Below are 27,867 nucleotides of genomic sequence, written 5' to 3' on the forward strand. Positions count from 1 at the left end.
GCAACACCTTGAATAGTGTTTGAATAAGTGATAATTATAACCTAGCCAAGGTGACACATAAAACTCATCTTCACACCTTCTAAATCAGACACTCTGAGGGTAGGGCCAAGCAATCTGTATTTAAAGCCCTCTAGTGATTCTGATGCTTCTTCAAGTTTAAGAACCACTGGTTTAGAGAACAAACCAACAGGGACGAACAGGAGTTGGGAGTCAACCACAATGTTTTATTACAATTAGCCAGTATCTGTTGCTTACAGTTAAAGAATCTTAGGAGATTCACCATACACACAAGGTCCTTAGTAGCAAACAGAAAATGACTCTACTAAATTGGGCAGAAAAGGAACTTATTAGCATTTATATTAAATAGCTCAAAAAACCCATGGGAAGCCTGGAAAACCAGGCTTAGGAAGAGGCAGGTTTTCAGACATGGGCATCCAGGCAGCACACAAACCAGCCAAGACATACCACAGCAATCATCCAGTTATAGGGTCCCTGGGAAGTACCACCAGACACTCACCAATACCTCCATGAAATCTTGAACTACCCTATCACTGCTGGGAATAGGCTCTTAATTGTCCTGAGGTCTTTGTGCCATTCTCTCCAAAGACCTGGAGGGAACATAGGACAGAAATATTGACAGAATTTAGTCACATGACCATGCCCTAGCTGCAAGGGGCAGGAAGAAGTAATTTTTGGCCCTCTTTCCTAAAGAGCTCAGAGTAGTAGAAAGATCTACACTTGAGATCATTACAATGAAATGTACTAAATTCAATGGTAAAAGTGTATATACAATGTATTATGGAAGAACAGTAGATAAGTTTAACCCAGTCTTGGAGGATAGGGGTCAGAATCTAAAAGATCAGGAGTTTCAGAGAGAAGCATTCATGAAACTACAGAAACACACCTAACTGGTTAAAATACCAGAAATCGTATCCTAACACCTGAAGTTCTGCTGAACCCTCATGTGAGGAAAACTGTAAAGCCCCCTTTCACCTCTCCTTTCTCCTTTTCATGCCCACCCAAGCAGGTCCACCAAGCTCCCAACTTCAGTACCTTTCTTTCCCTTGGTGCCATCCCCTACTGTGGGCCATCAACACACTAAAGAGACCCAGTTAGTTGTACTGTCTTTTATTCTGTCTTAGATTTGGTGGCGATACCTCAGAATCTTTTCCACAAATAACAAAGATGTCTAAACATACAACAATAAAGGAGAAGCACCCTAGTGGGGGTTGGGAGCTGAGGATCTTGAGCCCTATATGCCCAGTTTCTTTCCCCTCTTTCCCTCCAAGCAGTCTTTGAAAGAGCCTCCAAGAAAACCACCCCTCGTGGGGCGCCTGGGTGGCTCAGTTGGTTAAGTGTCTGACTCTTGATTTTAGCTCAGGTCATGATCTCACAGTTCATGAGTTCAACCTTGCATCGGGCTCCGCGCTGACAGCACGAGCCTGCCTGAGATTCTCTCTCCCTCTCTGCCCCTCCTCTGCTCTCTCAAAATAAACTTAAAAAGGACTTTTTTTTAATAATAATAATAAAAAGAACATCCCTCGTGCTAAGAGTAATCTAAAGTCACCAATTTAGTCAACTCTATATTCACTCATCATTTTCTTAAAATTCCAATGACCTGAAATAATGTATCCAAAAATTGAAATTTGGCCTGAAACTAACATAACATTGTGTGGCAACTGTATTTCAATTAAAAAAAAAAAAAATCACGGCGCCTGGGTGGCTCAATCAGCGTCCAACTTTAACTTGGGTCGCAATCTCACGGAAATTGCTCAGAACCTGGAGCCTGCTTCGGATTCTGTGTCTCCCTCTCTCTCTGCCCCTCCCCTGCTTGCGTCCTGTCTCTCTCTCTCTCAAAAATAAACATTAAAAAAATTGTTTTTAAATCACTTTGTTAAAAAAAAGGAAATTTAATATGCAGATCACTATCACTGGGACAATCCACAGCAGTTTTAAATTAACAACTTTCTTTTTACTTTGCTCTCCAAGTAAAACATACCTGGATTCAAGATTATAGACCCCTGTAGCAAAAGGTAAATTAAAACCCAAAACACTTAGCAACTGGGGAAAAAGGCAATAAGCTGGATTTTCTTTTATTCCATCTCCCTTTACTGAGAGGAAATGGGGTAAGGATTTAGCACAATATACGTAAATAAAAACTGTTTCTTGTGTGACATGAATTAAGATTTCTACCAAGTTTTACTGATGAGAGGGCAGTTCTGTTCACAATACTCTTTCAACTGGCCCCTAAATCACATTTTAAAGAATAAACACAGGTTTGTTTTTAAATGATTCCTAAGAGGTAAAAATGGGACTCTCGGGTTGCAGAGTTTAACTGAGACAAATGGTGCAATCTTTGAGAGTTGAGAGACTTGGAGATTTCTTTTTTTTTTTTTTTAAAGTCATTTTTTAGCAGAGGCCTCCTTCCACACTATGTCTGAATTCCTTTTTTGAAAACACCAAGTGACTGGAAGCTAAGGCAAGACTCCCAGGGGAAATTAGGGAGACCCCTTTTCCTTTGGGAAGAAGGATAAAAAAAAAAGTTAATACCAATTTGTGTCAAGGCTGGTAGAAAGAATAAAAATTAAACCCTTTGTTTTTACTCTTCCTGTCATGTTAATGTAAGACTGAAACAGACTGCTACAATATTGGAGATTCACAGAGAACGGCATGCTTCTGCTATTAAAAGACCTTTGCTGAAACATTTAAATTTTACTTCCTAAGGAATGAATATGGAGGTTTCAAGCATTTTTGTCAGCACAAATTCATTCACAACAACTTTCTAGATACTCATTTTCTACCTTTTCCCAAAAAAGGTCATTCTCACTTATTAGAACCCCACCACCACTGAAGGGTTCAAAGCTCCTGAGCTCAAAAGTGATCAGAACACAGATAAGTATAATTGGTAGTCAAAAGCTTTGTTTAAATGTTATCAGAGCAAACACCAAACAGTAAATACCAAATAGATTATTATCGTTTGTATAAAGTAATGACGCATATACTAAAACCACTTAAGATTGACGTTTTATGTATGCAGGATCTAATGGTAAGAAAGCCTCAGTCTTAATGGCATCACAGGTTTTAGAAATTAAATACATTTTCAGCTTTCCATGGTATTCATCACTCTCAGAAACCATAAAACACAACTGCATATTACACTAGCATACAGTTCTCTACATAAGCATTTTCTCATATATCAAGTAACAGAACACAAAAAGCAATACAGGACAAAAAAAACTACAGAACTTTTGCATATTCCCCTTTCCCCAGTTGTTAGCAGGTAGCACTTTTTTTTTTTTAAGAAACTGATGAAAAGTCAGAAATTTTGCATCCAACATTTGACTTCAACTTTTTACTTTCTTATCGTCTTCTGGTACCACCATATCCTAAAATGAGAAGAGTAAAATTTATATTCATTTTCAAAACTGCACTGGCATTGTTTATCAAATTACAACAGTAACACATCTATTGTTAACAAATGAGTAAGAGAGATGGGAGGGAGGGAGTGGGGAGCAGGGCTATGCAGACAATGCTTCGCCCCCCATAACAGCCCTCCTAGTTGGTCATCCAGACCTCAAGGCTGCTGCAAATCACTTGTAGTAGGGAAACAAAAGAAGATGTGTTCCATGATTAAGGCAACGTGAGCAATTAAGGCAACGTGGTATGGGCAATACTTAAAACCTAAGCCAAAAAGCAGAGAAGCCTATGGAGCCAGCCACGCCCTGCCACCTGTCACCACGCCGGCGACAAACAGAAATAACGTGGGGGCAAGTTTCAGGCTCTCAATAGTAAACGTTAACTTCATTACCCCCACACACAGGTACACGCACACATGCTAACGGGTTACAGATGACAAGTGTTCCCACCTGGAAAGTCCATTTTTTTTCAGGTTTTCCTTAAGATTATTTAATGTTTGATGATTTTCTTCATATAAGTCCCATACACTTCTAGTTGATATTTATGGGGTTTTTTTACAATTTTTGTTTCCAATAAGAATGAGTGTTCTATTATTGTGTTTTGGTTTATGTAAGCGATATTTTTATATATCCTCCCAATCACTACCTCCCCTTTTTTCTCCCCAAAAATAACTACCACCTTAACATCTAACTCCATAGGTTAGCTTTGCTTGTTTTTAAACATGTATATTTATAAAATATGAATGTTGTAATCATATTTATATACGGTCCTTTGTGTCTGGCTTCTTTCTTTTCTTATTTATATTTGGAAGAGCTATCCACATTATTGCATACAGCTGTTTATTCACTCGCCCTGTTACACAGCATTCCATCGTATGGACATAACTCCATTTATTCAACCAGTTCACTGCTCTTGGATACGTGGGTTTCTTCCACTTGGAGGCTACTAGGAGTAAATATGCAGGGTGCCTGAGTGGCTCAGTTGGTTATGAAATCCAACTCTGGATTTCAGCTCAGGTCATGATCTCACAATCATGAGATCTAGCTCCATGCTAGGCATGGAACCTGCTAAAGATTCTCTCTCTTCCTCTCTCTCTGACCTTCCCCTTCTTGAGTGCATGTGCACACACATACACACTCTCTTTCTCAAAAAAAAAAAAGAAAAAAGAAAGAAAAAAGGATTAAAGATGCTATGAGCATTCTCATACTTATCTTTCAGTGTATGAATGTGTGCATTTCTGTTGCTATACGTCTGAGAGTGAAATTGCTGGGGCTAGAGTATGCTCATGGTTTTTCAAAGTGATTGTATCAATTTATATTCACACCAGTACTATGAGAAATTCACTGTTACACTTCAAAACATATTTAAATGCAGTTTTCTGTCAATATCAAGAATTCATCTCTCTTCTAGAACTTCCCCCTGCTGAAGATGAATCCAATCCACAGCAATCTACTTCATGACCCATTACCTCCCATTCTCTGCTAATTAGCTAGATGTTTAAAAACAAATAGTTATTTTTTTACTTTTTACATTATATCCTTGATTTTTACAAAATTTCCTCTTAACAATAGAACTAAACATTACCACCATACTTCAATTAATACATTTTTATTGAGTTTTGCTGAATATTCAGTATATAGAAAATCTCATTTTAGAATTTAAGAAGAACTCTAAAGGTCACAGAATTAAACACATGTAGAAACCAATGCTCAGGAAGGTTGAAGGTCAAGCCCTGGTTGGTTAATGTTGGAAGTAAGTCTAAACCAAATCCCTACTTGATTTTTAAAGTATGTTTAGAGGTGAGAGGAAAGAATGAATCTAAACTATATTCTCTCTCAGCTAACTGTGCTATTAATATTTCTGATGGGTATGCCAAATAAAACTATGATTACTAATACACAGTTATCTTTTTTAATGTATTTTTTTTATTTATTTATTTTTAAATTTTTTTCGTGTTTATTTATTTTTGAGAGAAAGAGACAGAGCATAAGCAGGAGAAAGGGCAGAGTGAGAGAGGGAGACACAGAATCTGAAGCCAGCTCCAGGCTCCAAGCTGTCAGCACAGAGCCTGCCCCACACAGGGTTCGAACCCACGAACTGTGAGATCATGACCTGAGGCGAAGTCAGACACTTAACTGCTTAATCGACTGAGCCACCCAGGCGCCCTTATTTATTTATTTTTGAAGGGGGCAGTGGGGAGCAGAGAAAGAGGGAAAGACGGAATCCCAAGCAGGCTCAGTGCTATAAGTGCAGAGCCCGATGCGGGGCTCGAATTCACGAACCACGAGATCGGGACCTGAGCTGAAATCAAGAGTCGGACACTTAACTGAGTGAGCCCCCCAGGTGCCCTCAGTTCATCATCTTCCTAAGTTCCAAAACTACTTCTATACTCCACTGCCACAAGATACGAAGCTCCATGTTTTCGCTCTCACCTGATGCTGTTCTGGTTCTCGTCTCTGAGCCTGCGTATGCCGAATAGCTACCCGAGGCTCCACGAAGTGGCGAGTAGGCACGGCTATTCCACATGCTGGAGGACGAAGGAGGAGGAGATGGGTAATACCACGAGTCAGAAAAGGGTGTGGCTGCTCTATGAAGACATAAAAGCGTGTCAGGCATTTTCTTGTGACCAGTTTTAAATACTCTGTTGCTAAACTCTCAGAAAAAAAATCTTTATCAAGTGTTTTTCCTCACTGTTCTGGTATAACATGAAATAGATACTATTTTGTTTCTCTGATATTGTATGGTCATTGCCATGGTGGGCGGGGGGGGGGGGGGGGGCAGAGAGTGACAGGGAGAAGAGACTCTTTCAGAAGTCACAGTCAGATAAATCTAAAATTAAGCTACCAATAACACTGAAGACATCCCAAAATCTGGCTCCAAGCCCTGTCCAGCCTTGCTTCTATCATTCCCTACCAAACCTGACCGCTAACTGTTCCTCAAGCACGATGTTCTTTCCTATCTTCTCATTTTCTCAGATGTTAAGTAAACAGTCTTTTTCCTATCTCATAGTATCTATAAGGATGACATCGGAAGAAGACACAATGAAAGAAAGTAGCATATACAGTATTGATGAAAGCCCATATAGCAGAGACTCTGATTTAATACGGTAATGTCACCATTATTTATTTTCCTCAACAAAACCAAATCCACTCCAACTGCAAGTAAAACAAAGAAGCTTCCAAAGAAAAGTGGAATTTAAGAGCAAGTGAGATCAATGCAAAGCCTACCGATTGCTGCCAAACAAATATCCTAGTATTCCTCCAGTTCCCAAGCCAGTCCAGAACCCAGGTCCTGAATTGTCATATCCTTGTTGTCCTGTGAAAGCACTGCCAAAACCAGAAGTTGCACCAGGTGGTCCTAGAAATAAAAAGGATTTATTATATACCCTCACGTAAACAAAACATGACCTACAACACCAAAAATAACATGACATTTCAATTACTTCACCTGTACTGTCTATTGCTAATACTCAGCCCTCAACTCATAAACAAGTTGTATTCAAAAAGTATATTCATAAAATACCGATTTATAACTAAGGAGTGCCTTTCCCATAGACGTGGAAAAAAGGGATGTATCTTAGAAGGGAGGAGGGTCCCCTTCTGAAAAGTCATATTTGCCCTGCTCAGGATCAGCTACTGCAAGACGACCCCACTTGTCGGAGGTCCTTCCTTTCTGCATTATGAACATCTATGAAAGCTTCATGTGATAGCTGTACTTGGGTGCCTGATGCAGGAATCCAAGTGGAGACAGCAAAGATATTTGTATTGATTGGGAAGTCAGGTCTTAAACCAAAAAAGCATCCTCTACTCAGAGGAAGTTTTTTTTAAATTGATGTATAACATAGAGGAGAGTGTGCTAATCTCACTTGTATAGCATAAGAAATTTGTACATATGTACCCATGCATGTAACCACAACCCACATCAACAAAACATCTCTAGCACCCCAAAAGGCTCCCTCATGACAATTCCCAATAGATACCCGCCCACATCAGAGATAGTATTACCCCGACTTCTCTCACTATACTTTGGTCTTACCCATTCCTGAACTTCTAAATGTAATCATTTACTAGGTACTCATCTGTGTCTGGCACATCATTATGTCGGTGAGAGGCAACCCCCACTATTGCACACATCTGGTTTTGTTTTTGTTTTTGTTTTTTAAAACCAATCTACAGTATTCCATTGTGTGAAAATAACCACAATTTGTCCCATTCTTATGTTTATGGACATTCTTTTTCCAGTTTTTGGCTATTGTGAATAAAACTGTTATAAATATTCCGTGCGTATCTTTTTTTGTACAAATGCATGCATTTCCCTTAGGTATGTATCAAGGAATGTAGCTGCTGGGTCACAGGGGAGGTGAATGTTTGATTTTAGACAGTGACAGTTTTCCAAAGTGTTTTCTATTTTAACTCCTACCATCAAGTTGCAGTTGCCATTACTTGATACTGTGCCTTTTTAATGTTAGCTCTTATGGTGGTTACACGGTGGTTAATAATGAACTCAATGTGGTTTTAATTTGCATTTTCTTGAAGACTAATGATGCTAGGCACCTTTTCATATTGTTACTAGACATCTGGATATCTTCTTTTATTATAAAATGGCTGTTCAACTCTCTTGTCCATTTTAAAAATTGGATTGTCTGCCTTTCCTGAGACTTGTGGGAGAGTTCTTTACATATTCTAGATACACACCCTTTGTTGGAAATAATGTTTTACAAATATTTTCTCCCAGCCTGTGGCTTGCCTTTTCACTCTGTTAATGTTGTCTTTTGATGGCTAAATGTTCTCAATTTAAATAAAGTCGAATTTATCCATCTTGTCTTTCTGGCTGGAACTTTTTGCATTCCAAAGACATTTTTGCCCATCCCACGGTCATGACAAATACTTTCATGTTTTCTGGAAACCTATGTTTTACCTTTTATACTGAGATCTATATTTAATGAATAGATTTTTGCGTATGGTATGAGATGGCGTTCAAGGTAAATGCTTATTGCCAAATCTGATCAAGTTCTTCTGATTAAGATGATTTATAATTTAACCATGCCACCTTAAAATAGCGGTTGCAATTATCTTTACGCAGAAAAATAGGTAAAAGAAGTTGAAAAAGTAAAATATGAGAACACAGATCTGCTTTGGTCTCCCAATGCCACTATGTTTCTATTTCAGAAACCAGCACGAGATTCACTACCTCACATCTACCCTACTTATTGCCATTACCTAGGGAAACATACCTGTGAAGTCAGACTTAAAGCCTGCGGGAGGGGGTCCTGCAGAGTTGCTGAATCTCTGGTAACGATGGGAATACGGAGGATACTCAGAATATGGGGGAGGAGAATCTTGACCATCACTAAGGAACAATTTATAAACTCCAAAAGCAATAGCAAGTAGTACTATGACGGTAATCAATCCACTGATGCCACAGGAATCTGAGGAATACAGCTTGTTATAATAATCAGAGAAAGAGTTAAAGCCATAGTTTTTTCCAGACTCTCTCAGTTTCTTCAGGCCAAGTTCTGTGTAATCTAAATTATACTCCAAGCCACAGGAACCTCTTAGTACATATTGGTCTTCAGAGGATTCATAGCCTTCACAGCTCACTACAGTTTTTCCAAATTTATACGCAATGTCTAAATCAGTCTTACATTCCCACTGTGAAGAAAAACAGAAATAGATTATGAGAATCAAATTTTTTTTAATAAATACTATTTGGGTTATACAGTTGTCTCAATAAGGCAAAATGAAGTTGGGGAATGATAAACAAAATTCAGAACAATGAGTACTTCGGTGTTGGGGAGAAGGCAACCTACAGGGTTTAAAGCTAGGTAGGAGGTACCTGAGTGTACATTTTATTACTATTCCTTGTTCCTTACATATACACATGAGGAATTCTTTTGTACATATTAAGTATACCACAATTTATAAACGTTAAGCAAAATTTTAAATGTCAACTTTTGCTACTGTAGTTCAAGATGTTTACTTTAAAAATAGGGGTTCTTGGGGCACCTGGGTGGCTTAGTCAGTTGAGCACCCAACTCTTGGATTCCAGCTCAGGTCACATCTTGCAGTTTGTGGGTTCAAATCCTGTGCAGAGACCCATGCAGAGCCTGTTTGGGATTCTCTCTCTCTCTGCCCCTTTCCTGCTCATTCCCTCTCTCTCCCCCTCAAAATAAATAAATAAAAACTTTAAAAATAAAAAATAAAAATAGAGGTTCTTTAAAGGTTAGGGCTCAAAAATCAGCATCATCCATGAATATCTGGTAACTACGTATAGCATCAGAAATAGTACATAACCTGGCGAAAAAAACTTTCTACACAGGGGAGCTTGGATGGCTCAGTCACTTAAGCGTCCAACTTTGGCTCAGGTCATGATCTCACAGTTCATGAGTAAGAGTTCTGTGTCAGACTCTGTGCTGACAGCTCAGAGCCTGGAGCCTGCTTCAGACTCTGTGTCTCCCTCTCTCTATGCTCCTACCCCATTCAAACTCTTGTTTCTCTCAAATAAACATTAAAAAAAATTTTTTTTTAAACCTTCTACACAAATCTTATAATAGACAGACTAACACAGACTAACTTTTCAGGGTCCAATCCTGTAAGTAATCTCTTAAAAAACATTTTTTGGGGCATCTGGATGGCTCAGTCGGTTGAGTGTGTGGCTTCAGCTCGGGTCATGATCTCACAGTTGGTGAGTTCAAGCCCCGCGTCAGGCTCTGTGCTGACAGCTCGGAGCCTGGAGCGTGCTTCAGGTTCTGTGTCTCTCTCTCTCTCTCTCTGCCCCTCCCCAGCTTGCACTCTATCTCTCTCTTTCTCTCTCAAAAATAAATAAACATTAAAAAAAATTTTTTTAAACATCTTTTTTAAGTAATCTCTATGCCCAGCCTGTGTTCAGAACCCCAAGATCAAGAATCACATGCTCTGCCACCTGAGGCAGTCAGGCAACGCATCTCTTAAATTTTAAGATATTTAGAAAAATGCAAAAAGAGTTCACACTAGCCTTAAATATTTCCACCTTAAAAAAAAAGTCTAAATTTAGTTTAAATTCCGTAATTATATATTGAGCTAAATAGGTAATATGCCTCTTTTAGCAACATTTAAAGAGACACAAACTAAAATAGATCTGATTTGTTTTTCTGCCTTTCTGTAAGTTTTTGGCCAAATTATCTTCCTCTCTCAAATTTCAGATAAGCTGTTTTATTTTTTAGAACACCTTTATTGAGATACAACTCATATACTATACGTTCACCCATTTTGATGGTTTTTAGTACATTTGTAGTTGTGCAACCATCGCCACAATCAATTTTAGCATATTTTCAACACTGCAAAAAGAAATCTCATATTCATTAGCAGTCACTCCTTATTTCCTCCCAAATTTTCCAGCCCTGGGCAACTACCAATCTGTCTTTATGGATTTCCCTATCCTGGACATTTCATATGAATGTCTGATCAGACAATATGTAACTGGCTTCTTTCATCTAGCATCAAGTTTTCACGTATATTGTAGCATGTATCTGTACTTTATTCTTTTTTATGGCTTAGTAATATTCTATTGTATGGCTATACCACATTTTGTTTATTCACTCATCAATGACAGACATTTAGGATATTTCTACTTTTTGGCTATTATGAATAATACTGCTACAAACATTTATGTACACATTTTTGTGTGGATACATGTTTTTAATTCTTTTGAGTATATACCTAGAAGTAGAATGATTGGGGCATTTGGTAACTCTATGTTTAACCTTTTGAGTGCCTGGCAGTTTTCTAAAGCATCTGCACCATTTTACATTCCTAATCGTCTACAATTCCTGATCATATTAACGTCATTTCTCAAAAGTAGGTTGGTATTTTTTGAGGAATGACAGTAAAATGATAACCAGCAGAGATTCTCTGTCCCCACCCCAAGTGTATAAAGTTTTGGACATTTACTAATGTCTTAGAAGAAATTTATGGATGAAAATTACAATGAATATTTCCAGGCTTTAAAATCAGTGTTCTTTGGAGGATGTTCTTCCAGAAAATAACTGATTTATATTTATATATTTAACTTGAGATTTTTTACATGAACTTCCCCAAAATACTGAACAATATCCCCATAAATACTTGACTAAAAATTCCAACTAGACTTCCATCAACATAATAAATATTACCTGTACATCATAACCATCCCAACCTTTGTTCTGACATTGTATGACTTTTGGGGTATAAGAATCACATCCAGCTGTGCCTCCAACACATTTCAACTGTGGGATCGGATCCAGCCTACGGGAAGTGGTATAGCGGTCGTGGTGGAGGGTAAGAGCTTTTACATCCCGCAATAATATTCTGTCTGAAACAGGAAGAATACAGATGAACAGGTAGTAAATATCCTGTCAAACATAGAAAGGGTCATCCTAATAAAATTCCTGTCACAGGAAATACTTTCGAAAGTACGTGGGTATAGAATTCTAGATTGTCACTCAAGCAAGAGGGTGGAATTTTCAGACATCTGCAAAGTTTCAAAATATATACCTTGTAGGTATCAATTCTCAGTAAGACAATGAAAGATATTCACCACCAAGAGAAAAAAATAAAACAAAGAGAAAGACATAAAACCCAGAGGACTAAAGAAAAAGTAATGGCATACAAAGGGACAAAGGAAATCCCAAGGAGAACGAGGAATGAAGACAGCAATATGACAACCATGGCCAGGCAGAGGGCAGCAAGTCCACACTGGAAGAGTACTGCTCAAAAGCCGACAGGAGGGCTGCCAGGAAAATTCCCTGCTGCTATCATACCATCTCTTTTAAACCTAAGGAAACAACGTCCAGGTGGACCCGGCTTTGGTTTTTATCTGTATGTGGTCTGTCTTGACCTCAAGCTGATCAAGTTCCTCCTCTTCCCCACCATGTCCTGCTAACTGGGCTCAGTTGAGGACACTCATGTCACCCCACAGAAGCATTCTGGCTTTAACCTATTCCTGAGTGCAACAGATAGACCATGGGAAACTTAGAAGTAAAAGACCGAGAACAACCTACTCCTTCTGACCATATTTCTGCCCAGTGTTCAATATCGGACCACTACAGTCTTCGACAGATACCTTAATTATAGTGAGTCCTATGTTTCCCATGATTTTCCCCACTGATTTCTCCAGAAGGGGCGCTTAAAATCTCAGGAAACCTGAAGCCAGAGACCTTTTTTTTACACCGCTAAGAAATGAGCTAGTCAGTTTTTCATAAACTTTTAGGGTTTTACCACATACATGAGGAGAAAAACTGGAGTAAAAAAAAGTAATCATTCAAAAATCAGGAAAGTAACTACCTCCAGGAAAGGAAATGTGCTCAGAAAGGATCATGAAGATTTCTTTCTTTCTCTTAACTGATTAACAACCTAGTAAGTACTTTTTTCTTGCTTACCCAGACACAGATACAGGAGTTGTTTTGATTTTTGTTAGTTTATTTTTATAAAAACTGAAACATACAGCCCACATTATTCTTCACATGGTTTTTCCACTTAACCAGACATCATGGACATTCCCTCATATCAGCAGATACAGATCTTATTTATACTTATTTACCAAAAAAAGAACTTAATAAATGCGACTAAGCTGAGATTTATCAGCCACACTCTCTCACCAAAATGCAATAAAATTAGAAATACAATGACATAGTGGCGCCTGGGTAGCTCAGTCGGTTGGGTGTGCAACTCTTTGATTTCTGCCCAGGTCATTATCTCACAGTTAGTGGGACACAGCCCCGAGTCAGGCTCCGTGCTGACAGTACGGAGTCTGCTTGGGATCTCTCTCTCTCTCTCTCTCACTCTCTCTCTCTGCACCCCTCCCCACTAGTGCATGCATGCATGTGCTGTCTCAAAATAGATAAACTTAAAAAAAAAGAAATATAATAACATAAAATACATATTAACATATAAAATCAATATGAAAAGACAGCTGAAAACCAGTAACAAGAAAGGAAATTTAAACTATATATACTGAAATATATTATTAAATCTATAGTAATATAAACAGTATAGTATTGGCACATGATTAGAAAAATTAATCATTGGACACCATGGACAAAAGTTAACCAACAATGGCTAAAAACTTACACCATAAAACATACAACAAAAAAAATACTGTACAAAAGCACAACAGAGTATGTTTATGATCATTAAGACACCAAAAGCAAAAGACTGACCAGCAAGATAAAGACTGCAATTGATCAAGTTATATTCAATCTATGAAAATCCAAAGTCCATAATAATGCTCAAAAAGAATGCAAAAAACTCATTTATCACTAAAAGTTTCTACCTACCTCCTTTCCCCTGAAAATTGGTAATTAAAGATTAAAAATTAAATTTCTATTCTGACTTTCCACCAGGAACTGTAATCTGAAATAGCCTCAAGTGATAATGGAAATCTCACCCTTATTGAAGAATGACAGCTAATAAATGCAGATGAAATGACAGAATTAGAAAAAAAAAACATCATTTTATAACCCCTAAAGAAACAGATTCAGACAAGGATTTATTGGTTTTAAAATCATTAAAAGACCAGATATTGGTATGGTGCTAGAGTGCTTTCTGGAAAAATATAACTTCACAAGGGAGAAATAATGCCACTTTTAACCCACTAGTAATCTTAGCATCAATAATGGTAGAACAAATTGATATTAAAGAATCTACTATGATGTAATCCCTGAAAGTATTTAACATGAATTTTATCAATCCTTAGGAATTAACATTCAGTCTACAAGAAATACAAGGAAGAAAAAAAGTAAGCTAAAACAATGCCACGAAAAAACAGAATCTAGAAGGTAGGATATTCTAAAGGACAATAGGCCCAAGCCCTTCACCAAAGCAGCAGCATAAAAAAAAGGATTTCTACATTTAAAAAGACTTAAAGAAGAATACAATCAAATGTGATGCACAGACCTGGATTGGGTCTTGGTTTGAACCAACTAGTTTAGACATTTTGGGCACAAATGTGATATCTGAATATGGAATAGATAATTAGTTGACATTAAAAATTTAAGATTAATTTTGCCAGGGGTAATGTTATTTTTACCTTGTGGGGAAAAGTTCCTTTTTTAAAAAGGGGAAGAGTATATTGAAGAATTAGTGGTGGCCTGTCATGATGCCTAAAATTACATGGAAATATTTCAACCTTAAATATGGAATTGAAAGGAAACAAGGAATATACAAAGATTGATTAACTTGCCATCACAATTTAAAATATCTTCCCCAGGGGTGCCTGGGTGGCTCAGTTGGTTAAGGGTCCAACTTCATTCAGCTCAGGTCATGACCACCCAGTTTGTGGTTCGGGCCTCTTCAGGCTCTGTGCTGACAGCTCAGAGCCTGGAGCCTGTTTTGGATTCTGTGTTTCCCAATCTCTCTGCCCCTCCTTGGCTCATGCTCTGTCTGTCTGTCTCTCTCTCTCTCTCTCCCTCTCTCTCAAAAATAAATAAAACATTAAAAAACTAAAAGACATAGAGATAGATATAAATAAACAGATAGATCCTTCCCAGAATTCCTCCAATAGTCGGACTAGAATGACTTAGTATCAAGTAATTCTAGTAAAATAAGTATTTGGCTTTTCTAGTGTTTACATGGAGGTAGACAAGGAGAAGGTAGACAACAGCTTCTGATTAATCGTCCAATAGTGTCTATCGCACTTGGTACACACAGGAAAACAAGTAACATTTTATTTAGAGTTTCTGGACCTACAAAATCCAAGAAAACTTCCCAAAAGACAATCATGTTGTAATAAGAGAATTTGATAAAACAGCTAGATATTTTATCAACTATCAAAAGTCAACAGGTTTTTCTTTAAGTATAATACTCAATTAGAAATGAAAATGGGAAGCCTAGGAGTGCCTGGGTGGCTCAGTTAGTTAAGTGTCCAACTTCAGCTCAGGTCATGATCTCACGGTTTGTGGGTTCAAGCCCCACATCCGGCTCTGTGCTGACAGCTCAGAGCCTGGAGCCTGCTTCAGATTCTGTGTCTCCCTCTCTCTCTGCCTCTCCCCCACTCACACTGTCTCTCCCTCTCTCAAAAATAAACATTAAAAAAATATATTTTTAAATAAAAAAAAGAAAATGAGAAGCCTATCTGAAATTAGTGCCAAGCTACATACATACATAAAATATCTGGAAATAAATTTAGGATCAATATGTGATCTATATACTTTTTTAAATGCATATATAATAAGACCTAATACACTTCCAACCAGGAACCCAATTGGGATTTTTGGAACTGGGAAGAAATATGTTAAAGGTCCTATGAAAAAACTAACATCTATAAATAGCCAAAAAATGTTTAAAAAAGAATTGCTTTACCAGATAATAAACTTACTGTAAAATTACTATAGGGGTGCCTGGGTGGCTAAGTCGGTTAAGCGTCCGACTTCAACTCAGGTCATGATCTCTCAGTTCATGAGTTCGAGCCCTGTATCGGGTCCTGTACGGACAGCACAGAGCCTGGAGGCTGCTTCAGATTCTGTGTCTCCCTATCTCTCTCTGCCCCTCCTCTGCTTGTGTCCTCTCTCTCTTTCAAAAATAAATAAATAAATAAACATTTAAAAGTATATAAAATAATATAATATAAAATAATAATATATAATAGTTATTATTTATATTAATTTATATATTAATTTAATATATTTCTATTATATTTAATATATTTCTATTAAATTTATATTTGTATTTATATTATTTAATATTATAGTATTAATATTATATTATTTAATGAATTTATATTATATTTATATTTAATATATTTATATTAAATTTATATATTTATATTTCTATTATTTAATAGTATGTTGTTGATATTATATTATTTAATAAATATATATTATGTTTATATTATATTTAATATATTTATATTAAATTTATATATTTATATTTCTATTATTTAATAGTATATTGTTGATATTATATTATTTAACAAATATATGTTATATTTATATTATATTTAATATATTTATATTATATTATGTATTAATTTATTTATAAAATTATATTATTAAAATAATGTTAAATATTAATTTAATATTAATATTAATGATATATAGATAAATATTGATAAATATTAATAAGTAATATTAATTTAATGTTGATGTTAATATTAAATAATACTACTTATATGAATATTAAAAATAATATTAATTTAATATATTATATTATATTTAATATATTTATATTAAATTTATATATTTATATTTCTATTATTTAATAGTATATTGTTGATATTATATTATTTAACAAATATATGTTATATTTATATTATATTTAATATATTTATATTATATTATGTATTAATTTAATATATTTATAAAATTATATTATTAAAATAATGTTAAATATTAATTTAATATTAATATTAATGATATATAGATAAATATTGATAAATATTAATAAGTAATATTAATTTAATGTTGATGTTAATATTAAATAATACTACTTATATGAATATTAAAAATAATATTAATTTAATATATTATATTTAATATATTTATATTAAATTTATATATTTATATTTCTATTATTTAATAGTATATTATTTAATAAATATATATTATATTTATATTATATTTAATACATTTATATTAAATTATATATTAATTTAATATACTTATATTAAATTTATAATATTATTAAAAATAATAATATAATAAAAGATAGTATGGGGGCATCTGGGTGGCTCAGTCGGTTAAGCGTCCAACTTCAGCTTAGGTCATGATGTCACAGTTCATGAGTTCGGGCCCTGCGTCAGGCTCTGTGCTGACAGCTCAGAGCCTGGAGCCTGCTTCAGTTTCTGTGTCTCTCTGACCCTCCCCTGCTTGTGCTCTGTCCCTCTCTCTCTATCTCTCTCAAAAATAAATAAACATTAAAAAAAAAATTTTTTTTTAAAAAGATAGTATGAAGGGGTACCTGGGTGGCTCAGTGTTCAGACTCTTCAGGGTGGTGCTATCGAGCTTTGCCTGAGGCTCCACACTGGGTGTGGAGCCTGCTTAAGATTCTCTCTCTCCCCTTCTGCCCCTCCACCACGTGCATGTGTTCTCGCTCTCTCTCTCAAAAAAAAAAATATAGTATGGAATTGGAACAGAAACAGGCCAGGGAACTACGAAACAAAAGAAAGTCTAGAAATTAATCCAGACAAGGGTGCCTGGGTGACTCAGTCGGTTAAGTGCCCGACTTCAGCTCAGGTCATGATCTCATGGTTGGTGAGTTAGAGCCCCGCATTGGGCTCTATGCTGACAGCTCAGAGCCTGGAGCCTGCTTCAGATCTGTGCCTCAGCCTCTCTCTGCCCCTCCTCCACTCGCGCTCTGTCTCCCTCAAAAATGAATAAACATTAAAAAAATTTTTTTAGAAATAAATCTAGATATACATGGGAATTCAATATAAGATAAAGTGGGCTTTTTAATTTAGTAAAAAAAAGGGGGGGGCCTTCCTTAATAAATGACACCAACATAACTATGCAGCTAGAAGAAACTCCACCTACAGCTGTATAAAAACTTAATTCCATATGGACTAAAGACCTAAAATTTCCAAGAATTATATTAAAATAAAATATGCTATGTGCTATATTAACCCCAAACTATTACCTCATACCTTAAAACTATAACAATGAAATTACTGAATGGTTTAAAAAGTCATATGGCGGGGCACCTGGGTGACCCAATCAGTTGAGCATCAGACTCTTGATTTCCACCCAGGTCATGATCCCAGGGTAGTGGGATCAAGCTCTGCATCAGGCTCTTTGCTGAGCATGAAGGCTGCTTGAGATTCTCTCTCTTTGCCTCTGCCCTTCTCCCCTACTGGCACATGTGCTGTCTCCAAAATAAAAAAATTTTTAAAATTTTAAAAAGTCACAAGATAAACTAAATAACAGAAAAAAATAAAATAACATAAAATAAAATAAATACCAGGAATAACAATAACTTGAAATTATTGTAGCAGGGTTGAGATAAGCAAAGAACACCAAACTAAATTCCCAACACCAACTTGCTATATGACTTTGGCCAAGTCACTTAATTTATCTGTACAGAAATTTCTTCACTTGTAAAATTAAGAATATCAACTTTAAAATTGGTCATGAATCTTAGATTTATCAACCTTAAAATAGACGGCGAAGCTTAGATATGATTTACTATCATTATCCAGCAGAGTACCTGACACATCATAGATGATTGGGTACAATAAATATTTTTGAGATGTTTAAGGAGCTATATACACATGGGGTATCATTACCATAACCCTACAGCATCTTTCCTCCCTAGACATCCTAAAGCTCACTAGGTTTTGTGGCCCTAAAAATTCCTATGTTGAAGCCCTAATCCCAATGTCACAATATTGGAGGCAGGGCCTTTGGAAAGTGATTAGTTTCAGATGAGGGCTTGAGGATGAAGTCCCTCATGATAGGATTAGACCCTTATAAGAAGAGAAAAAGACCACAGCCCTCTCTTTCTCTGCCATAACAACAAAACAGCCATCTGCAAACCAAGAAACCAAACACCAAACATGCTGGCACCCTGATCTTCGACTTCCCAGCCCCCAGAAAACAAGAAATAAATGCTTGTTGTTTAAGCAACCCAGTCATGGTATTTTGTTATACCACACCGAACTGGGACAAGGTCCAAGTACAAAAAGCTAATACCCATCGTCCACTAGTTGTATCAGTCAACGGTCACAGGGAGCTCCCGGAAGTCCAGACTCACAACAAAATCCACCTACCGGTCTCAAATTTAAGATGAACAAAACCAACGTCCCCCAAACATGCTTCTCTCACAGTCTTCCACATCTCAGGAAATAGTAACTCCACACTCCTAGCCACTCAGGCAAAAACCTTGCCTTCTCTCACCCCTACATCTAATGCATCAGAATATCATGTCAGCTCCACCTTCTAAATAGGTGAGAATCCAACCAGTCTCACCAACGCCACTGCCTCTCCTCTGGCCAAACCATCACTACTCTTGGAACTCACTGTACCAGCAGCCTCTTCACTGGCCTCCCAGCTTCCCTGGACCTCCTACAGTCTGTTCTCCACAGAGTGAACAGAATGAGCCTTTAAAGTACAATTCACAGCAGGTCATTTATGCCTCCTCTCCCTTCAGGTTTCTGATCAAATGTCACCTTAACAGTGGCTTCTTCCCTGACCAATGCATATTTTAAAAATTCCACTTCTACCTGCACACCCTATCTTCCTTACCCTGTGTTATCATTGTCCATACCACTTTTCACCATATGACAAGCTACTTACCAGTCTGTTTACTGTCTATTTCTCCTCAATAGATGTAAACTCCTTGGGGTGAAGACACTCAGTTTTGTTAACTGCTATATTCCCAATGCTTAGAAAAGGGACTTAAATATAAAATAATTCCATAAAGAATTTTGAAAAGTCTTAGGTAATCTCTTTAGAATGGGTGTACAATTTTTTCCAGACAAATTACTGCTCTATGTTAGCTAAAGACAAAGTAAGTGCATCCAAAGCCAAATATATATATGTGTATACACACACACACACACACACACACACACACACACACACACAAAATGAGGGAGTGATTATTGCTTTACTAAAGGGCTTGATAAAACTTAACCCAATAAAATACTTTCATAAAACAATTCCTCAAAGTAAACTTAAGGTAAAATAGAATTTATAAATATCAATTGTGTTTACTCTGCAAAATATTTTGGTGCTTTTTGTTCCAGAACAATAGTGTATAGAATAGGTAGACTAAGATTTCCAAGAAGCAGTTCACCATTAATTTAAATTTGGTCCCTTTTTTTTTTTTTTTAATTCCCCGGATTCTTCATCTGAAAACTTTTTTTTTACTTAAGAACTGAAGTTCAACTAATGTTTCAATCCAGTTTTTAAATTATAATTCTGACCAAAGTGTGATCTTTATATACAACTTTCCAGAAATACATAAGGAAATTACATGGACATTTAAACCTAACATGGCTTTTATTACTAATAAAACATCCACATTCAAACATCCACACTCAAAGTCAAGCACCTTCTCTCTCATTGTAGCATTTAGGAATCAAATAGGAAATTACAAAAATAAATCTGTTGCTTAAGAAACATAGGCATTTCCTATCGCCTAAGTCACAAATGCAATATTGAAACTTTTAATGCTGTAACATCTTCATTCCCCAAACCAAAAATGTTTCAACTGTTTAAAAATTATTTCTTACATAATTACAATTTAACAGCATGCATCATTAAATGGAAATCTGTATGTTTATGTATAAATTACCCGGAATATTACTTATCCCACAAAAATTCTTCAGAAAATTCTAATACCATAGTAATTTAAAAAAAAAAGTCCTTTCTCAGAAAGTATTTATCATATACCATGACACACAAAAAATAATGTTTTTTAAATTCTAGTGTTCGGTGAAAAACAATGGGAAAAGCTGACGTAACAAAATAAACTTCACTGTAGTGGTCAGATTAAGAAGCATGAGTTCCGCTCACATGTCTGTGATTCTGCTAACCTACCTGCAAGGTTTACATCCCTGTCCACTAAGTGTGACTCACAGACTACCGGTGCTGTAGCAACTGTCAGCCACAGCAACAGGCAGCCATGACAACAGGCAGCGAAGATTACATCAGACAGTCGTAACAACAAAGCAAAATGAGCAAGTGAGTATCGAGCTTTCCAGTTAAGTCTTAGAGATGAGGGCTGTTGTCCGAGGAAGGAGAAGGTAGACAAATTCTGGGAGTCCAGGAAAGGGAGAAAGGAGATCTGTCCGAGGAAGGAGAAGGTAGACAAATTCTGGGAGTCCAGGAAAGGGAGAAAGGAGATCTTTAAATATAGAGTCGTTCCGCCCCGCCCACTCCCCAACTGTCCCCATCAGTCCCACAGGACTTCTGGGAAAAGCAAAGAGGCCAGGTAGGACGCAGACGACTAGGAAAGAAGATGGAAATGAGAAATTAGAATAGAATGGCCCAAACGGCGGCGAACGGAAATGGTCGCCCGCTGGGCCTCTGAACGCTAGGTGAATTCAACAGAAAGGGGCGGGTGAGGACAGCACTCACCAGGGTCGTTCCAGGCGAGGGCAGGGCCAGTGATCAGCAGAAGCAAGAGGAGGCTGAGAAGGAGAGAGCGTCCAGTAGCTTCTGGCCCGCCGGCTGCGGCCATGGCTCCGGTGAAAAAAGCGGACGGCTGCCAGGCGCTCGCGGGCCGGAACCCTGATTGCGGAACTTGCCGCTACGCGACGACACCCAGCACCTGGGACGGCGGCGAAGAGAAGGTCTGCAGAGCCGCAGAGAAGGTCCGTGCGCAAGTGTTACGTCACTGCCACTGCGTCGCGCGTTGGAACACGAGTGGACGCCGCGGGCCCCGCCCCTAAAGCTTAAAGCGGCTGGGGGCGGGGCCAAGGGAAGGACGGACCATCCGGGGGGCGGGGCCTGGGCGGGGCGCCGGATATTGTGGGCGGGGCCGAAATTTGGGCCCCTCCCTGTTGTGTTTGATCTGCGGCTCAGAATGGTTCCGCGCGAAAGTGTAGTGGTTAGAGAGATTGAAACCAACACGAAATCTTAGAAGTGTAGTTAGGTTATGCATTTCGGAAACCTTCATAAGCTCCCTGAGGGAAGTGACTGTGCATTAGAAAACTTTTTGTCCTCAGCACCTAACATGGAGCCTGGCATATGACTCGCGTCCGACTACTGTTTGCGAAGATTGGGGTGAAAGGTAGCATGGAAATATGTTGTGTGGTTCAGAAGCTCAGGAGCTCTACCTATTTTCTTGTACGTGGAGGCAGTAGGAATTTACAGAATATCAGGAGAAGAAACTACCACCTAAAGAACCAGTCAGAGGGGCGCCTGGGTGGCGCAGTCGGTTAAGCGTCCGACTTCAGCCAGGTCACGATCTCGCGGTCCGTGAGTTTGAGCCCCGCGTCGGGCTCTGGGCTGATGGCTCAGAGCCTGGAGCCTGTTGCCGATTCTGTGTCTCCCTCTCTCTCTGCCCCTCCCCCGTTCATGCTCTGTCTCTCTCTGTCCCAAAAATAAATAAACGTTGAAAAAAAAAATTTTTTTTTAAATAAATAAAAAAAATAAAGAACCAGTCAGAGAAAACAGTTCTAAGAGTGCTGGAGCATTATCTTTGAGGTCTGACAGGCCTGGCTTTCTCTCATTCATTCATTCAACAAATGCCAGGCACTGTTTTAGGCATGGAGGATATGGGCAAAGTCCCAGTATTCATGGACCTTACACTGAAGTGGGATAGAACAAACAACATTAAATAATTAGTAAACAAAGATAATAGACAGTGATAAATGCATTGGTTAAAGTAACACAGGATATTACAATAGAGACTGGGAGGTGACTTTAGGGAGGCATTTTCTTGCTGAGGAAGTGATTTTGAAGTTTGAGACCTGAAAGAGAAAGAACCAGCCATACAAAGGTCAGGGGAAGGTCCTTCAGGGCTTAGGGAACAGTGGGTGCACAAGCCCTAGATTTTTGTTTTGAGGAATAGTCATTAATTCAGCCAATAACTTTACATACTGATCATCCACCAGTACCTAACAGGACCTGCCAGGCACTGTTCTAGGCACTGGGGATACAGTAGTGAATAAAACAAAATTCAGGGGGTAGGAGAGGCAAACAAGTTCAATATAACTGAAGCAAAGTAAATTAGGGGAAGACTGGAACAAGAGGAGGCAGAACAGTGGAGACTTGGGATGGGACAGAATGAGACTGGAATAATAAAGGTGATAGAAAATTCTGTTCTGACCATGTTGTTTTCAGGGACTATAAAGCATCCAGATAGACCTGTCAAACAGACACTTGAATATACAAGTCTGCATTTCAAAGCTAAAGTAAATTTGGTAGTTATGTTATCAAAATTAAGATGGTATTTATTGTCACAGGAAAAGGTATGATGCATATGGAGAGAATTTAGATATGCCAAAGAAGGAGGCCCAGGACTAAAACTAAGAGAACACTATCATTTGGACTCTGGGCAGAAGATCCTAGAAAGAGTCTGAAAAGTCGCCTCTGGTGAGGTATGAGAAAAGCCAGGAGAATAGTTATATGGTAGCTGAGAGAAAGAGAAAGATCACCAGTATTTACTGTTGTTGAATCACAAAGCAACTTTTGGATTATGCAATGTAGAGGTCATGAATTACCTTGACAGGAGAATTGCTGTTATTTGAGATCACATCATTTGCCATGTACAGTCCTAGAGAGTGGTGAACAAAACATTAAAGTTGTACTAACTTACACTCTGGTGGGAGAGACAAACAACACGTAATGTATAGTTCAGAAAAACAATACATGCATTCAAGAACAAAACAGAGTAATGCACACACACACAAAACCAGACTCTTAAATACAGAAAGCAAAGTGATGGTTCCAGAGGGGGGTGATTGGGGGAATGGGTGAAATAAAGGGGATTAAGAGGTTTCCAGTTATAAAATTAAAAAGTCACAGAGATGAAAAGTACAGCATAGGGAATATAGTCAATAATACTGTAATGAAGTTCTTTGGTGGCAGATGGTTACAACACCTATCATGGTGAGCACTGAGGATAGAATTCTTGAATCAATATGTTGTACGTCTGAAACTAATATAACATTGCATGTTAATTATAGTTCAATTTTTTAAAAAGACCGAGAAAACAACGTGAAGTGCTATAATAAATAGGATGTCCAGGAAGGGTTCTGAGAAGCTACCGTTTGAGCTGAGATCTAAATGATAAGAGGCAGTTTCTTAAATCATCTCTGAGACACAGCAACAGGAATGTGTAGACCTGATTTGGGTCCTGATTCAAACAAACTATAAAATAAATGACATTGATGAGACAATTGGAAATTTGAACACTGACTAGGTGTATGATGTTAAAGAATTGTTTTTTAGGTTTGATAAATGCACTGTGGTTATGTCATTTTTAATGATCCTTTTAGAAAAATACTAAAATATTAAAGATGAAATTATGTCTGGCATATTCTTCAAAATAATTTGGTGAAAAATAATATAGGAGGTAGGGGAAAGAGGATGGGGAGTATAGACAAAACAGCATTGACCATATGTTCATTTTTTAAGGTAGTTGATGGTACAGGGGAATTCATCATACTATTCTGACTACTTTGTATGTATTCAATTTTTCCATAATAACATTTTTTACATTTTTTTAGGGTTTTTATTTATCTTTGAGAGAGAGAGACAGAGCATGAGCAGGGGAGGGACAGAAAGAGGGAGACAGAATCTGAAGCAGGCTCCAGGCTCCGAGCTGTCAGCACAGGGCCCGACGCAGGGCTCAAACTCACACACTGCCACATCATGACCTGAGCCGAAGTCACTCACTCAATCGACTGAGCCGCCCAGACACCCCCATGATAACATTTTTTAAAAACTAAAACTAGGGGTTCCTGGATGGCTCAGTTGGCTAAGTGTCCAACTCTTGATTTTGGCTGAAGTCATGATCTCGTGCTCATGGGGTTGAGCCCTGCGTCGAGCTGTGCACTGACAGTGCAAAATCTCCCTGGGATTCTCTCTCTCTCTCTATCTCTCTCTGCCCCTTCCCTGCTTGCACATGCTCTCTCTCTCTCAAAACAAATAAATAAACATTAACAAAAAAAAAATAATAACTAAATACTCCCCTGAAATTTCTCTGACTTGATCTGTAAGAGTGAGTAATTGCAAATTTATAAAACTGTGGAGAGGATGAAATCAGATATTTAAAGCACCAGGTACATACCGGCTGCTCAACCGACAGCAGCTCTCGCTTCCGCTCACCCCCATCCCAGTCTTTGTGAGTCAACTTTGGAGGGTAAGAAGCCATCTGAATAACTTTTGAAACCATGTAAGGTAACACAGATTAACTGTTTTTTTTTTTTTTTAAAACATTTTTTTTCCAACTTTTATTTATTTTTGGGAGAGAGAGAGAGAGAGAGAGAGAGAGCATGAACGAGGGAGGGGCAGAGAGAGAGGGAGACACAGAATCGGAAACAGGCTCCAGGCTCTGAGCCATCAGCCCAGAGCCCGACGCGGGGCTCGAACTCACGGACCGCGAGATCGTAACCTGGCTGAAGTCGGACGCTTAACCGACTGCGCCACCCAGGCGCCCCCAGATTAACTGTTTTATAAAGATATGTAGAGGACATTAAAGGATATAACATGAACTCATGTTTAGGATTCACTTGGCAAACTGATTAAGAAAACCCCTGACATTCTACCTTTTTCAGACAGTTATTTTCAAGCTTTCATTTTCTTAGGAAATCTTCAGTGTGCTTGATAAAATTTCAGAGTCCTGGGCTCTGGCCCACAAATTGGCATTTTTAGGAAGCATCCCAAAGAATTCTGCAGGTAGTCTTTGAAATACAGTGGAAACAGTGTTGTTATGGTCTCAAGTGCCTCCAGACAACATTGGTAGACCAAAAATAGTCCTTAGGGCAGTGAGTCTTTTCTTGCTAGTAACATTGTGGATCTCATGGAAAAATCAACGGAGCATAATCTCATAGGATTCTGTGACCATGGAAGCAAAAGAAGTAGATAGATCCTTCTAACGTGAAGAACAATCCTAGTTGCCTGTTAATGTCATCAAGGATGAATATTTGTACTCCCAAGAGAAAATTAGGGGACTAGCACTTAACTCAGTTACTGGGGCTTGTGGAAGCCGAGAAAGGCTTCCTCAAATGTGATCTTTCCCCCAGAAGCTAGGAGTCTATGAGATAAGAACCTATCACTCCCACCACCACGATTACCACCACCACTGGTCAGCTATCTCTATCATGTTCCCTCAACCATTGTGCTTTCGAGGATGAATACTGCAGAACAAAACAAGAAAGGTGTTAATGGTGACCATTTGGGATGGAATCCTTTACTTCTCCAGGAATTTTACCTACTCTTTTCAAGATGGTTGGGAGGAGGACCCATACACCTGCTTCAGTTTAGAGAAGTGAGCTGGTGGTTCACAGACTGAACAGCAACATGTCCATAGCATATGTTCAAGTGTGCTACAGTCCTTAAATGGAAACTCTTCTGGATACAGAAAACACCAGAATTGTTTGCACTAACTTGAATAGAAAAGAATTCTACTGCTCCATAAGGTATCTATAGATTTATTGGGGGGCATTAAGCCTCAAGTGACCTCTTTTTTAAAAAATTGTAATTCAACCCTGAAAGTAATGGAGAGAATCAGGGTAGGGCAATACCTTTAGCTCCCAGTACCTCTCATCTTAAAGCATTTTGGAAAAATCTCTTTAACCATTCACTCAACAAAGTTGTACATGCCATTTTTTCTTACTCCAGTGACTGAAAAGATTGAAAAATTCAAATCTTATGTCAAGCACCTCCACCTGTAACTTTTAAAAACTCGTCAAAAGGGGCGCCTGGGTGGCTGTCCCTTAAGCATCTGACCGGTTCAGGTCACGATCTCATGGGCCCCTGGTTCAAGCCCCCATCGGGCTCTGTGCTGGCAGCTCAGAGCCTAGATCCTGCTTCAGATTCTGTGCCTCTCTCTCTGCCCCTCCCCCGCTCACACTCTGTCTCTCTAAAAAATAAACATTAAAAAAAAAAAAAACTTTCGAAAGATTCTTATTGCTCAGGAAAGGGGGGGAAATCTAATATAGGATGCTGCTGTCCTACTCTGACACAGAGCAGTCCCCCTGGCCTTCTGTCCTCTCTCCAACAGACCAGGCTCCTGGGGCCCAGTTTGCCTCCCAAGTTCACCATCCAACCGCTCCCCCAACCTGCACCCCCAACATATTTTCTCTTCCCCATAACGGTTTTTCCCTTTTGTCTTCTAGTTATGCACCCGTTCATACTTCCCTTGTCCCTCCCTTGGGGAAATCTCTCTTGTCTAAATAAAGGCTTTCAAAGGACGATCTACCCTTCTTCCTAGGAATTATCAGTCCCAATTTTACCTTTTGCGGGGGGGAGGGGGGGGGCGGGCAGGGGGGCTGTGTCTCTCTACAAACTGCAAGCTCCTTCAGGACAGAAACCGCATCCAGGTTTGCTCACCGCAGGGCCTAGCCCTGTTCCCCACACATAGTAAACGTTCAATACATTTGTAGGATGACTTAAATAAATGTATTTGTACCTCTGCTTTCTCCTTTTTCCTCTAGCCCTGCTACTACTAAAAACAAAAACAGCGATTCTCACAGACTCCTAAGAGATCGGATTTGTATTTAAATTTGTATTTGTTTGTAGTGGGTCCTGCTGCTCCTAATCTCTGGAGGTGGGTCTCAACAGAACCCTAGTTGTGTCGCAAATTGGGGAGCCAAGTGCAGACGTTCTAACTAGCCTTATTTCTCCTACTGCAAAGCAAGGGAGAAGAGAGAAAAGGGTGCGCTTTAAAGATCACATTTAAATGATGATCCTCCAAGGACATCCCCCCATGCCTCCCAAAGCACGGCGGCTACTCCCGCTCCTTTATCCTCCAAGAATCTGGGAGGCTGCGGAATCCGCGACGAAGGCTTCGGAGTGGAGCTCCCCCGAGCCTGAGGGGAACATGGGCA

At 38.4% G+C, this 27,867-nt stretch overlaps 1 protein-coding gene across 2 annotated transcripts; it reads right to left on the reverse strand.

The window, feature by feature from the left end:
• Positions 1-203: 203 nt before the first annotated feature.
• Positions 204-21,721, reverse strand: SARAF (store-operated calcium entry associated regulatory factor). 2 transcript variants are annotated; one of them, XM_006930599.5, is made up of 6 exons: positions 21,446-21,721; positions 11,567-11,745; positions 8,651-9,068; positions 6,645-6,774; positions 5,850-5,944; positions 204-3,386 (listed from the first exon to the last, which is right to left on the reverse strand). In XM_006930599.5, the coding sequence occupies exons 1-6, from the start codon at positions 21,546-21,548 to the stop codon at positions 3,361-3,363; spliced, it is 951 nt and encodes a 316-aa protein (XP_006930661.1). In that variant the 5' UTR covers positions 21,549-21,721; the 3' UTR covers positions 204-3,360. The 2 variants fall into 2 exon arrangements, with proteins under 2 accessions (XP_006930661.1, XP_003984696.1); XM_003984647.6 differs by having other exon boundaries at positions 5,850-6,004; positions 21,446-21,719.
• Positions 21,722-27,867: the final 6,146 nt, after the last annotated feature.

Source organism: Felis catus, chromosome B1, assembly GCF_018350175.1.
Source record: "Felis catus isolate Fca126 chromosome B1, F.catus_Fca126_mat1.0, whole genome shotgun sequence".
NCBI lineage: Eukaryota > Metazoa > Chordata > Mammalia > Carnivora > Felidae > Felis > Felis catus.